A 15,025-nucleotide genomic window follows, 5' to 3' on the forward strand; every position below is an offset into this window, starting at 1 on the left:
ATTCTTTTTTTTTTTATTATTCCATTACGCTTTCTTTGCTGGATTTCACACACAGAAAACACCCCATGCATGCTAGAATATCCAAAATGTTACAAAAGAAGTCGAAAAAGATCAAATAAACTAATTTTTCCATTTTTTTCCAATTTTCCCAATAAAATAAAATTATTTCCTACATGCATAACCCTCCAGAATATCGAAAAACACACAGTGTGCCCCTAAAGGTATATTGCGAAGATGAGAGGAGAGAGCTTTTGAAGCTAAACTGCGGTAGGCTTCACGTATCACCGTGGACTGGAAGGCAGACCTCCAGACAAGCAAATTCGCTGCTGGAGGGAGGCAGTGGCGTACGCAAGGGAGGGGTTTAAACACCCCCCTTGAGCTCAGACAAAATGGCTAAACTAAAAATTTTAGTAGAAATTATGGGAACTATTATTTTTTAAGACTATATATTTTTTTTTACCTACTTCTTTTTCTCACAGTATTTCTCAGAATACTGAAAAAACATTTACTATAATAGAGTTGTACTTTTGAAACCAAATTCACGTGATACTGTTATGGACTGGTTCCTTTCTGTCCTGCCAGTATAGTTTTCGAGACTGGCTGTCATTTGCGAGGTCTTTACGCGATGATTCTGGAATCCTAGACGTTCTGTCGTCTTTGAGACAATTCGAGAATTTTGGAGACGCGCTGAAAAATTATATAAAAGGGGGAACGGAGTACAGTGGAGTTAGTTAGTCAGACTAAGAGTTATCTCTGCCGCTTGTCTTTCGAAGCTTATCGCTAAATCTGTTTTGTCTTAACAAAAAGTTCATTCAATCGCCGAACCCGTCGTCGCCAGTATTTCGACTAGTGAAGAAATCAGTTACAATATAAGAGATAGGGCGCTTTTTCATTACACGACACGATAACGACAAAACGGATCCGATTGTCGGCGAACGACATAGAGACAAGTAAAATACATGGTCAGCAACGGAGCGCTTTTTCACTCACCGATTCGGTAACGATTATGTCGTATCCGACAAGGCGATATCGTTTGTCGGAATCAAATGTCGGTTAGGCAAGCAAATTTCTCCTCAAATAGTGGCGATTTTATTAGTTGTTGTGTATCTTTCCTGTTTTATCTCTTTTTTTGATATCATTATTTCATTCTTTTAATCAATTTTAATATTTTATTAGATCATGTCAAATGTAAAATTCGAAAATAAAAGTTTTATATAATTTATTCTCATGTCTGGTTATAAATTTTTAATTTCATGAAGTTGCATTTTTTACATTATAATGAGGTTGAAAGACGTAAACAATCATAAAAGTTTCATTGAAAATTTTTATAAATTCATTATATGCTTTAATGAAGGGATGGTATTTTTTATAATAGTAATGGTTTGATAAGAAGGCAAATAAAGACCCTTATGTATTTCAAACAGAACTCGATCTAACTACTGGTTTCTGCTTGATTGAATAATATAAAGTCTGTTCCCTGATTCAACTGAAACATTTTTTTGAAACATGATAGAACGGCTTCATAAGATAAATTTGATAAAACTCATTTAAAAAATCATCTAAAAAGATTATTCTAAATGAAACTAATATTTTAATTCGATTTGAAAAAAACGTTAATACTTTAAAACATTTAAAGAATTTAAGTAATGTTAAGTGATTACAGACATAATTTTAAGTGTAGATTGGCGGCACTTAAAAACCGCCAAATCTGTAGCTGCGGTGGCGTTAATACGTAAGTACCATTTCGTGCACCCAAAAACGTTTCTGCACTGCTAGCTTTTTTCTTCTAAAATAAAGTAAGAAGTTTGAGACGACGATTATCATCCGGCATATTTAAAGTTTGCAGAAAAAAATCACAGCAGAACACAAGCAACTGCTCACTTGTTGGGTCTTTGTGCCAACTAAATTAAATGAACGCCAATTTACGATACTACCAATAATTTTATCAAAAAAATAACATATTTTATTTCTTAAACATTTTAGAACACAACAACATTTATTATATATCTAACTCCGTTGCCAAAACGAATTCAAAACTAAAACTTATAATTTTTCAAAACACGTTCAAATAAATTATTTAAATTTTATGTCTCTACACACTCAAGCTCAAAACATTGAATGAACAAGAATTTCTACTTCTCGGACTAACGATATCGGACAAGTGAAAAAACAATTGCTTAAACGATCCGGCAACGACATTGTCGTTCACACATTTGTCGTCCGATTTTGTCGGTATCGTGTCGTGTAATGAAAAAGCGCCCATACTGTGCTCGTTGAAGTTATTCATTCCAGCTCGAAACTTTGAGATCGTAGCATAGCGGATATTTCTGTGCCAATATATACATATATTTGCTTTTCTTTAGGATTTAACAATTTTTAACGCAAGAATTTAGCAATTGTTAATTATTTTGAGAAAAAATCACGATCTGAAATTAATAAGGTGACAGCATCTAGTACCAATGTAAGTTTTTCTGTTGTACAGAAATGTGATACTTCCGTTGAAGAAAACGTTTCTAGCATAACAAAATCTGATGAATGTGAAAGTGACCCTCAAAGTGTTACTTTCCACCCATATGACATTAAACATTTTTCAGAAAATATTACATTATGTTCTTAAACATAAAAAATCAAATCAAAATTTAACTAAACAATGTTGTCTAAATAAAAATTCAAAATTGTCTAGCTGTGGAAATTCTTATTATAAGCACCCCCCTTGAAAAAATTCTGCGTACGCCACTGTTCACTAGTATATGAGACATGTTAACTCGATTCTAAGTGGGAGTACCTAATCATAGAAGAAGGTTGACATTGTCGATAACTACTCTTCCCACAAAAGTTAACCTAAACATGGGTGAACTTTATAAAAGACTTTCACAATCAACTGAAACACAATTTTTTTAAGGATACACATAAATAGCTCAGTAAAGCATACATGTAAATAGCTAAGCTCAGATTACTCACAATTTCAGGTAGCTTAAGTATTAAAATCAGCACTAAAAATTACTTCAATTGTTATTCAGCAGTAAAAGAAATTTTAAAAAATGAAAGATTTAATCACTGAAGAGCAATTCAGGTAGGCTAATTTATTTATATGAAGAAAAATAATACACATCACACTAGAATTAACTATTTAAACTTAAACAGAAAATAAAATCAATTATACACAATGGTTCTTTGCACTTAAAAATCATACATTCTTTTCAAGTGACAAACATTATATAATAAAACTATTAAAGTAAATTTAATTAATTACCACACACATTTATGAGTGAACACTAACAGAAAATTTAAGGGGAAAATTCCCAAATTAAAAAAAAAATCCAAGCTAAATGAGAAATCTTTGCAATTAACAAGTTAACATTACAGATACATTTATATAAGGAATCTGAAAAATTACGCACATATATATATCAAAAATATCTTTTTAAAAACATTCAGGCCAACTTCAAGACTTTGCTTAAGATTTCACCACTAAATTTGAACGGTTGTCTCAAAAACATTATAAAATCAATATATAATAATGTATAATTATAGATATTTAAGACAAATATTATAATATAAAATATTCTCATTATTGTAGAACACAAACTGGTTCATGCTCTTTTAAACTTTGAAAATAGGTTTAAAGCTTTTGCATTTTGTAAATTAAATTAGAAACAAACAAAGATGATAAAAAAAAATCACATGATTTACGAAATTTTTTAAATTAAGAGGTATATAAATCTTGACTAAAAGGTAACATAAAACAGTACTTTCCATAAATGTAAATATATAAAATTTAATATATAGCATCCCATGAGTGACATTTTGAATTGAAAAAAAGAAAATGAACGAAGACAGCTGTTTATTTCAAACTAGAGGAAAGAAAATTATAGACAATCATCTCACAGAGATTTTATCATCCTTAAATAAAAATCTTTTCACACAGTTTCACATTATTCTTCATCCAATTTTAATCGCTTCTCAGGGATATCACAGCTTAAGTCAAAATCTGCATCACTTATATCTAAAGTTTCATTGAGATCACCCCAAAAATCACTCAAACATGTTTGAGCCACATCATTTCGTTGCAGAGTATCGGCAGACTTAAAGTTATCTTTGCTCAAGCCAGCTTTATTTAGAACATCTAATTTAAGCTGCACGAGCGGCCATATATCATCATCCGCAGTACCCTTGGCGACTAAATACTGAACAACAACGGAGTCTTCCTGTCCGATACGATGGGCTCTATCCTCCGCCTGAGTCAAAATACCGGGATTCCAGAAAAGCTCGGCGAACACGACCAAGCTGGCAGCAGTGAGTGTGAGGCCGCAATTCGCCGACGTTATGCTGAGAACTGCCACTCTACACGCATCATTTAATTGAAATTTATCACAGAGTTTCTTCTTATCTTCGGACGACACGTTGCCGTCGATGCGGATATAATCTACTTTTTTCGCCTCAATCGCAGCACTTATACCATCCATCACGTTCCGGTGGTGCGCAAAGCATATAAATTTCTTCTCAGATTCCAAAAGATCGGTTATATATTCGACGACAGCTTTCAGTTTCACTTGTCCCGTCTCGTGGTAATATTCCAGCAGAGCAGCTCTTTTTTCCATTCCTTGCAAATTCTCTTCGTGCACTCGGCTAGACATCATTTTCAGAATCGAACTTTTCTTGGACAAAGTTGGATTCAGAACTATCATTTGACGTATTTTAGCAGGCAACTGCTTTAAGACGTCGGATTTCAATCTGCGAATCATCAGCACCTCCTCCAGCACGAGTTGTAGTTCTTCCATATTCGAAGAACCGAAAAAATCAAGGCCCCAGGGCATCTCCTTACCATTGCAATATCTCATCCCATATTCCTTATAACTAAACAAATCTCTCCTCAGAGCAGAAATTTGAGTGAAAAGCTCGATCGGCCTAGACAACACGGGAGTGCCCGACAGCATGATAATTCTGTTCATACCTCTCATTACAGCTTGAGATGCTTTCGTCCGCACCGCTTTATGATTCTTTAAAAAATGGCTTTCGTCGAAGATTACGGATTTGAATCCTCTCGCAATAATGGCCTCTTGAAGCTTGGAAAGTAGATCGTAACTTATTATGACAACCTTATTATTCGGTATGTGATCTTTGCCAGAGGAGATAATGCCTATTTCTTGCTTATCTATAGAGGGTAGCCAAGTACAAAAAGATTCGAACCAGGCATACCTCAGGGAGGAGGGAGTGACGACAAGAAGAGGCCAATCCTTGGAAAAATAATTAGCGATTGCTATCGCTTGAATAGTTTTACCTAGGCCCATGTCATCTGCAATAAGAACTTTTCCCCCACGTTGTAAGGCAAAATAAACTCCCTCCTTCTGAAATGGGAGTAAAGATTTCTGTAATTTTGGATCTAACGAGGACAAATCTCGCTCATCAATTTTTCGATTTTCAGAAGCATTGGAAAAAATTTTCAGAATAAACTTTGGCAAAGGTATGACAAATGTTTTCGGCTGCAGAGGCCTGGCGAGATTTATAAGTTTATCGTGATCATCGATATGAAAATTCCATTTTTTTGTCTGGGCATCATATAACTTGCTCGGTATACTTTTGAATACATCGATAAGTTCCTTGTTATAACCAATATTTACAAAAAATCGTTTTCGAGATACAAGTACACAAGGACCTTTTACTCTGATCTCAAAAGGATTTTTTGTTTTTATATTTTCGGAAGTTTTATTATTGAGCAAAGTCTCATTTGGTTTAAATTTGGAAGACAAACTACGTGCACTAACAGTAAAATTGCCTTCAGGGTCCTTTAGCAAAAATGGTCTATGGATGCTTTTTGCAGAAGAAACTGAAGACACAAAATTCTTGCTTTTTGTTGTAGCTGGTGCTGAAGATGAGATACAGTTACTGAAATTTGATTCATTGGCAGACCTTTTAGCTCTAATTTCTAAAGCCTTTCTTCGATTTTCTTCTATTCGTTTTCGTTGCTCTTCTGTAAGTTGACTCATTTTAAAACATAACTTTTCAGTACAGGCGCAAACAAAATCCTACAAAACAAATTATCAAAATTAATAAGAATATTAAAAAAAAATGTGAAGAATACGCAAGAATTAAATTTAAATATTCTGAAATAAATAAGCTACTTTAGAGAGAATGCAGATCATGTTCGAAGAAATTTATTTAGATAGTTTAATGACATTAAAATAAATGGTTAACTAAAAAAAAAAACAAATTATAGTTATTACAATGTTATTTTTTAATTTCAAATAATTTAATACAGTGCTGCATCTTTTGTTTTCACGCATGTATCAGAAAATTTAAACAAGTTTCGGCACACTTTAAAAACAGATTTAAATTATCAAATACATCAAGTTTTTATAAATCATATTTAAAACATAAAATTTACCTATATGAATAGAGCAGCTACTTAAGCTCTATTGAAGTTACATTTTAGGTGAAAGGACATGCACTGTCAGAGGTCTGTCCAGGTCAAATTTAATACCGTTTAGCAGTACCTTCACAAATTCAACTTTAGGAAAAATACTTTACATTAAAATTTTACTATTGTATCCCTTAAGAAACGATAAATCCATATTTTTGTGTTGATTTTTAATACTACTTTTTTTCCCAAATTATGTCTACATTTTCACAAAATAATTTAACTAATAATAATTTAATTAATAATTTTAAAATAATAAGCATCTTGGAGATTGTTACAAATTTTGTGAACAATCGCCAAGATGCTTGACGCATTTACAGACCAGATCCAAACATACGGAGGTTTATGAACTTGTAGAAGAGTAGAACTTTTTCTCAATGAAAAGGAATCTTTTCCAGGGCTGACTGAGGCTCAGTGCCGAAGCTTTTGATAAGCATTTGTTGGAAGAATAATTCCACACTGCTTAAACATAGTTTTTTAATTTTTTATATTCAAATGTGTTCTTAAGACACACGTTTCTAATTTCAGTTTTTCTTGACGAATTTCATTTACGGCTACTTCCGCTGCTGAATTTTTTCGCAATTTCTGCGACAATTCTCTCTAGTACTAATACCTTTCTGACAGACATTTTTAATCATAGCAAATATATGTTATCAATATAAAACAGAAGCGCTGTTTACAAAAAAAAAAAATCCTTCATGTAAAGAACAGTATATAATTTTTTTAAAATATAAAAGTAGGAATTTTTTTAAAAATCTAAATATAAAAGAACGCATATTCTAATATTGGCACTATTCTCCTTTTCTAAAAAATATTTGTATAGTCAACTGTCAACCTTTTTTAAATTTTTGCTATTTGGCTACTACTTTTTATAATGCAGTACAGAACCCGTTATCCGGAAATCAGAAAACCGGAACAAAATTCGGTAAATCTTCCCGCCGTTTTTAAAAAAAAAAAAATTTTTCCTCGTAAAATTTTAGGATTTTTCTTTTTTGAAAGATGTTTACCTTACCATCATTTTGGAAATAATCATTAGTGTATTACTTCATATTTTTTTCTTCTTTTTAAGATTATATCCAAATATATTTTTTTTAGTTGCTTTCAACAATAAAAAAAACGGCTTTTTGTAGCGATTCAGAAAACCGGAAAAATCAGTTATCCGGAATAGCGATGGTCCCGATCGTTCCAGATAATCGGTTCCCTACTGTATCAATCTAAATTCTAAAGCCAGTCATTGCGTAATTCTTTATTTCTCGAAAGGAAATAGGAAAAAAAAAATTTTAGAATTTAAAAAAAAAATTTTTCACAGACTTTTCGCTAAATGTTATTTATTAATTGAATATTTAACTCCTTAACTGCGAAAAAAACACACATGACCAATATCATAAAAGAAATAACTAAGTATGTCTTAAAAAAAATAAATTTTCCCTTATTTTCCAGCAAATGTGATTTAGTCACAATAATTTTAAAAGCTAGCTTACAAAATTTAACAACTTCCCTCAGTCTCTGGAAATTTATTATAATTTTCCTAATATTCATGTAACATTTTTTTTGTGTTTTTACATGAAGAAAAATCTGTAGATGAAATGTAAAAAGATTCTTTTAATTTATTTTGAATACTGCCTTTGAATGATGATATTACTTTTCATTCTTACCAACAAAGTAATTTCAAAAGATGCCACAGTGAACTGATCGCAAAGACATGGTTCCCAGTAGAGCACCCAAGTCAAGCAACACTGGCTGAGGTCAGTAAGCGGGTGGGTGACCACTTGGATCAGCCTTCGAAGAGACCGAGGATGCACGGTATCGGTCCTCATTGGACTTCTATCGTAAAGTGCTTGATTTCGCACAAAGATCGGTTTTTCACAATATTTTTTTTTAAATTGTGACGTAATTTAAATAAAAGGGTTTTGGACAGTTTTGGTCAGAACGGTTTATAATATCACAGATTAATCCATTCTGTCCTAAATCTTGGCAACTCTGCATGATTTCAAATATTTATTTCAATATTCAAATATTTATTTAAAATGAAAATTACTAAGAAATTTTCCAATTCTTTCACCAGGGTTAAGTTCTGTTATGCGTTATTTAAGAGCTATTACTATATCCCTATCTTACGTAGTTGAATAACTTTTTAGCTCTGATTACCAACCAAACATAATGTAAGAATGTGCAACATGATTTGGATATTTTTAAATCATACATTTCACAAATAATGAGAAATATTTAACCACTATACATGAGGAAGCTAATCAAATTATTATGAAATAAAATTCATCATACATTTCACAAATAATGAGAAATATTTAACCACTATACATGAGGAAGCTAATCAAATTATTATGAAATAAAATTAACACTTCGAACTTGTACTGGAAAATCGCAATTATGATCGAACATAATTGCCTATACACTTCCACATTTAGTTAATATTCAATGAAAATGTTACTAACATTATATATCGATGTATCAATTATTTTAATGAATCATAATTCGTTTCTGCACACAAATTTTCGAATTACAACAAATTCAAAACAATGCTACGCGGTTTCTCATTTTAAATGTAAACAGAAAGTTGTTGCCATACTAAAAATGCTACAGATAAAAATGTTATTGATCGTGTCTTGGGATCGTGTAAAGCTCAGCGCAGATGGCGCTGGGGATCATAAAACTGCCATTAGACTTCCGGGATACTATTTCCGAAAGATTTTTACTGCAAAACTTGAATAAACGCGCCATCCAAATTTTACTATACTTGTTGCATTTTTAATACAATTTATTTCTTCAATTTAAGTTTCAACGAAACAACCAAGAAATGAATTTGTTAAACTCCGCAAGTTTGCTATGATGCTACCTTAGAAGTAATTTTACATAAATATAGCCAAATAAATTATAACACTCAAAACATGGCAAACGTTTCACTTTAATTATGCTGTGATATTAAATTTGTTTTAGACTCGCAACCTGTTAGAATCTATAAATTACAGAAAAGTTTTATGAATGGTAAAATAAGGAGCAAATTAAGCAAAATAAGCATGGCATAAACGGAGGGATACAGCACATGTTTTCTAAATTTCTTACTGTTTTAGGAAGCTTTTTATTGTTTACATGCAGTTAACCATCTGTTAGCTGGATCAAGATAAAAGTAATTTGCCCATTACCCTGGCCCGATTATTGCCTAGGCCCAATAGGCATGGGCCTAGGGCCCACACTTTCTGGGAAGCCTCAAAAATTAGTAAAAAGTCCATAATATTACTTTAAAAAAATACTGAAAAAGTCAGTTTTTCTCAAAAAAAAGCATTTTTTTTTTATTTCAAATTTTCTCAATATTGTGATAAACCAAACTCGAGTAAAGATTGCACTAATTAAATTCGAAAGTACAGCTGAATTTTAGATGGTGCAATTTTTATTCCAACAGCTTGAGCAAATGCAACGAGAAATCATATTCGCTAAGTCTGTTATAAATGATTAGTGTCAACAAGAACTAAAAGCTTATTCTCAACAAATATGTAAAGTTGAGGATAGAAGGCGGTGACTTTTAGCAAAAATCACTGATTTCAATTTTTGTGATCACCAAACTATTTTATTTTCATACAACATTGTTTTGTTGTTTCATATTTTGCTTTAATATTTGGATGCGTAAACTTTATCTTTGAAAAATAATCTTCAATCATCTGCTTTCAAAATTTTTTAGAATGCTTCTCCTAAATCATGTGATTCAATAGATTCTTTTTATTTGTTAGGACTACTCTTCAGGAATTTAATTTCAAAATATTTTGTTAGGGTCCCGGAAAATTTGGTGGGCCTTGGGCCTGAATTTGTCTTGATCAGTCCCTGCCCATTACCGGTTGGTGAGAATCTGCAAGAACTGGAATTCCATGTGTAATAATTTAAAATTATTTACATGTGTATCTGGAAAATTTTCATGTTGATCAAAAATGTTTAATTTTTTTTTTTTTTTTTTTNTTAATTTTTTTTTTTTTTGCAACTTCATTTTGGAATGTTCATGATGCCTATTACAATATGTAACAGTTATAAAAATAACTCAAAAAGTCAAACTGTTGAATTGAATTCTTTAGGACTTGCTTTCATTTCTATTAACTTGTGTAAGATTAAATTTTATTAGTTCGAAGTTACATTATTTGATTGAAGATTGAAAAAAAAAAACTTTTTTTCTTTCTGGGAGCATACATAAACAGATACGTAAATTATTTTGTAAAACAATTGTTCGTTTTGCTTGCATAGATACAGCACTTAATGTATAATATAGAGTGTGTTTCATAAATACCGTTCTTGATAAGTATATTCATATAACTCTTATCAAAAAGGAAAACGAAAAGTACGCAAATAACAATTAGTAAAGTAAGGGGAAAACAAATACACTGTTGAATTCTGACAAATTACAATTTAGAAAAGCAGATGTGATAAACATCAAAACAGGTTTAATTGGTTGTTGAAATCAAATCAAATGTGTCATTTAATCAAATGTGTTTTGTTGTATATTTCTTTCGCCTTCCTGAACAGTGATTTGTCAAATTTCGATAGCCTTTTTTTCTTTTGTTAAATAAGTTTGTGAACTCCAATGTTGTTTTTAAATTTTTGACGAGGTTTCTTAAAAATAATATTAAGAGCTATCCTCCCTATGTAGAAATCCCATTATGCTTAGAAAAATCCAATATTATCAAAGTAAATTGAAAATTTTAATTTATGTATTTATAATGCCTTAATGGTAAGTTAAGGCATTATAAATACATAAATTAAAATTAAGGCATTATAAATACATTAATGCCTTAATGGTAAATATAAGGCATTATGTATTAATAATGCCTTAATGGTAAGTGTGGTACTTATTGTAATTCTCTTTTGAAAACTTCATTCGCCCCCAAAAATATACGAACTGGAAGCAAACATTCCACATGATTCAAGGGCTCTAAAATAGGCACTTAAATTATTTTTTTTTCAAATTTAAAGCAGTATCTTTTTTTGTGAATTTTGAGCATAGCTTAAATTTTTTTATTATTTTTTCGAAATGATATTCCATGGAGACAAATTTAATTTTACGTGGTGTAGACCATTATGAAACACTTCCATTACTTTCAAATAATTGATTTCACTAAAATATATTAAAAAATTAAGAAGGTTTTTAGGTTTGAAATTGTGTTAAAATCTTATGAAAATTAGAAGGGGAAGTTGTGGGTTTTGCACAAGCAAAACGTTTAGAGTTATTCCTTAAAGAAACTAGATGTTTATTAAATGGTAACCACTAATTCTACAGAAATCACAAGGAAAATGTAAGTCGAAGGATAATAATTTAATGCAACAGCATAAAAAAGTTAAATTAATTATGAAAAAATTGAGTTGAAACATTTTATATGTAATTTTTTTTTTATCAAATACTTTTAAATGATGAATTCTTATCTTTTATGGGTTGAGAGAATTTATATGTTAAGTGTCTCTTCTTCTGTGATTAAAATAAATTGTATTGTATCACAGCCAGTTTTCACTGGGCATGTTGAACATCTCTTATGTAAAAATCACAACTTAAAAAGAGGTTGGTAGAGCGGTAGCGAAAGTGTTCAGACAAAACTGTTTTGACTTTAGTGGACTTTATACTTATCTTAACCAGCTATTAGTTATTTTTGTTCTAACAATTTTTTTTAATTATTATCATGGAAGTAAATTTAAAAACATCTATTTTCTGAACAGTGTCTTTTATTGGGTTAATGGTGTTTGACTGTGTAAAATTGTTACATTAAAGTTTTTGAATTATTTCTAAACACTTAATCTGAGAAAATTTGCTAGTATATATTCTTTACAGGTTAAACTTTAAATTATATTTTTATTATTAAACTGTTCAGTATTCTCTCTTTAAGTTTAAACGTCTTCGAATTGTTGTATATTGTAAAATTTTAATGTTTATATGGATGGTGTTTTCAATATAAATGTAAACAATAACAATCTCGAGCTCCATACCTGCTCTAGTTCCGGATAGAAAGTTCGCAACTGCTTACTACAGCTTAATCTGCGAGGCGATATTTTCAAACGGATAATTTTGTTTTCAATAAAAGAAGTAAATTAGATAATTTCTGAGCTCAAATCTACCGTTTTCATAAGGTATTAATGTTATGAAGTAATTCTAGTGAGTTTGAAGTAAAAATTTGTTTTAGTTATTTATAGATATATTGTTAAAAAATGTGACATGGTTGCTTTTGAATAACTCGCTTTTTAGGCAGTCTTGATTTGGCCTCTTTCCATTTGTTTATTACTGTATGTTCTTGTTGCAAGCTGTGCACCATATAGTGTTATCACCTTTAACTTTGTAAACACAAGTATTGTTAGCATTGTAAACATAAGTAATCAAATACTACGTTTGCAAGAATCTCAAAACACAATGATCACGTTGTGAGACAAATGACTTTAAAATATATTGGAAACAGTAACCCGGATGTATAGGCGGTATGGAGCTTGCAGCCTTCCCTAGTGTAGAAAACACCATCCATACTGCAAGACGTATGTGTATTTTACGTAAAATGTTTCCAAATCTTTGTATGTATTTGTTTTCTTCCATTAATTTTTTGTTTCTTATTATTCTCATCTTTTTAGGTTCTGGAAATTAGTTAAAGAGTTTATGGCTGTGACCTTGTAAGTCTGTACAAGGAAAGTCTCAGCGAATTCCAGTTAAGTTATTAAGTTTGGAAAAGAATACCTGCCCTTCACTTCCAAAAAACAGCACCTTTTGCTGACCACACATCTATCATGCCCCTTATTTCCTTTACTGGCAACTTATTATTAAAATCAACATTAACACCAATTATTTCAAAAGGTATTTCACTGTATTTCATTCTTAAACATTTTTAACGTCTTTAAAACGTGTTATTCAAACTTCTTGTCTTTGACATTTTTGCTTTTCATAAAGTAGAGAGCTGTACGTAATTCAATCTACAATCAGTACACAAGAACAGTCCACTGTAGAAACATATAATTTTAAATTAAAATAATTATTCAAAACAAAAAAAGAGAAATGGGTTAAGATGTCAAGTTAATTTTAGTCTTTTTATTGTTATTTTAACATTAAGTATGCAAATTTTTCTTATAACGAAACCACGTTAAAGGAACAATTTTAAGAACTATTATGAATTTCTCTATTTTTCTTTTTCGAATTTCTCTAACACCGTTTGGTGATAGAGAAATTCGGCAAAAGAAAAGCTTGGGAAGAAAAAAAAGAAAAACAGCAGCGGTCGCCATAGCAACGCATGCGTACTGTTTACTATTACTTTTGAACACAGTTAAAAAGTGTGTGGACGATATCCAATCCTAACCAAGATCCGTTTTGCCAATGGGTAAAAACATCAAGAAAATCAAAAATTTATCTAAAATCCAAGATGACGTTTAAAGAGTAATTTTTTTATGATTTGGTGATAGTGATATATCCTTTCAATTTAAGAACTCAAGAACGATTTCATTGTAAATGATTTAATCGTCATTTTGTACAATAATTTAAAGTCTCTTAATTCAACAAATGAATAAATATATTTCTTTTCTCTGTAAATTATATCCGTGTCCTTTTCAGTGAGCTGCTTCGTTTTCTTTCCTCACGAAACTCACAACACCTTCTGGACTCTGATCCGGACTGTGGGGTGCGCTGTTATTCATACGAGAATAATATTGCACATTTTGATTGACTAGATTGGTATTCTCTCCTTCCATCTTTTGAACTGTTTGGGGCATCACTTTGGCAAAGAACACCATGATACCTGGAGTGGCTGCAAAGAGAACAACTATGAAGTACAGTCCCTGATGGTCATATTAATCGACGCACTCTAAGATTCTATGCAAAATCTTAATTATCAGGTGATACTCTATACAGCTCTTATTGGCACTGTTTGCACTTGTTTACGTTCGTCTATCAATGGGTTGACATTGTCATGCAATACGTTAAAAATAAATACAAATAGGAAGTATGTATAAAAAATCTCCTGAATAAAAACCCATTACATGTATGTATAAATATAAAAGTATTGCCTATAAACTCGTGCAAATCATGTCATTATTCAAAAACTACAGTGCGTCTCATAATTTGATCTAATTATTATAATATATTAATACTAGTGGGCTGCGCCCCTGCTCGCTAACGCTCGCCAACCCCCGGAAATTGCTACGCAATCTTATATGGTTTGCTTCGGAAACCAAGCTCGCTTCGCNAAAAACATGCATAAACAAATAAATTCGTGATATAAATCAAAAATCGTCAAATAAATTCGTAATATATAAATTCGTGAAAAAAAAGCTTTCAACAAAATACTAAAATAGAGATCTATCGACAAAGACTACTCACTTCTGCCTAGCTTATGCTCTCTCTGGTTATTTCAGCTTCCGTTTTTAAAAGCGCTATATGTTGAGCCACCTCAGCTAGATTTGGAATGTGACACTTTTAGCGGCAATCATGGGTCGATTCGCCGTGTAAGAGAAATAGTAACGTAAACAAAACAAAGCAAACGCTGCCACCGGCGGAAAAGAAATTCAGCCAAAATTTGGGAGCCACGTAAGAGAATTATATATATTAGATAATGCTTGATATAATAAACATTCTATATTTATATAATATAT

The 15,025-nt window shown here is 31.2% G+C and overlaps 2 protein-coding genes across 3 annotated transcripts in view; both read right to left on the minus strand.

Annotated features, from left to right (window-relative positions):
• Window positions 1-3,068: 3,068 nt before the first annotated feature.
• Window positions 3,069-9,020, minus strand: LOC107440851 (SWI/SNF-related matrix-associated actin-dependent regulator of chromatin subfamily A-like protein 1). Its single transcript, XM_016053915.3, has 2 exons — window positions 8,872-9,020; window positions 3,069-6,026 (listed from the first exon to the last, which is right to left on the minus strand). Exon 2 carries the CDS (start codon window positions 5,985-5,987, stop codon window positions 3,936-3,938), a length of 2,052 nt encoding a protein of 683 aa, XP_015909401.2. The 5' UTR covers window positions 5,988-6,026; window positions 8,872-9,020; the 3' UTR covers window positions 3,069-3,935.
• A 4,855-nt stretch (window positions 9,021-13,875) lies between these two features.
• Window positions 13,876-15,025, minus strand: part of LOC107440853 (major facilitator superfamily domain-containing protein 4A-like) — a 38,123-nt gene continuing 36,973 nt past the window's right edge. For both annotated transcript variants that reach the window (XM_043047832.2, XM_043047831.2), the window contains exon 11: window positions 13,876-14,181. In XM_043047832.2, the coding sequence (XP_042903766.1) occupies window positions 13,985-14,181 (197 nt within the window). In that variant the 3' untranslated portion in view covers window positions 13,876-13,984. The remainder of the gene's footprint in view (window positions 14,182-15,025) is intronic.

The sequence above is a fragment of the Parasteatoda tepidariorum genome, chromosome 8 (assembly GCF_043381705.1).
Source record: "Parasteatoda tepidariorum isolate YZ-2023 chromosome 8, CAS_Ptep_4.0, whole genome shotgun sequence".
NCBI lineage: Eukaryota > Metazoa > Arthropoda > Arachnida > Araneae > Theridiidae > Parasteatoda > Parasteatoda tepidariorum.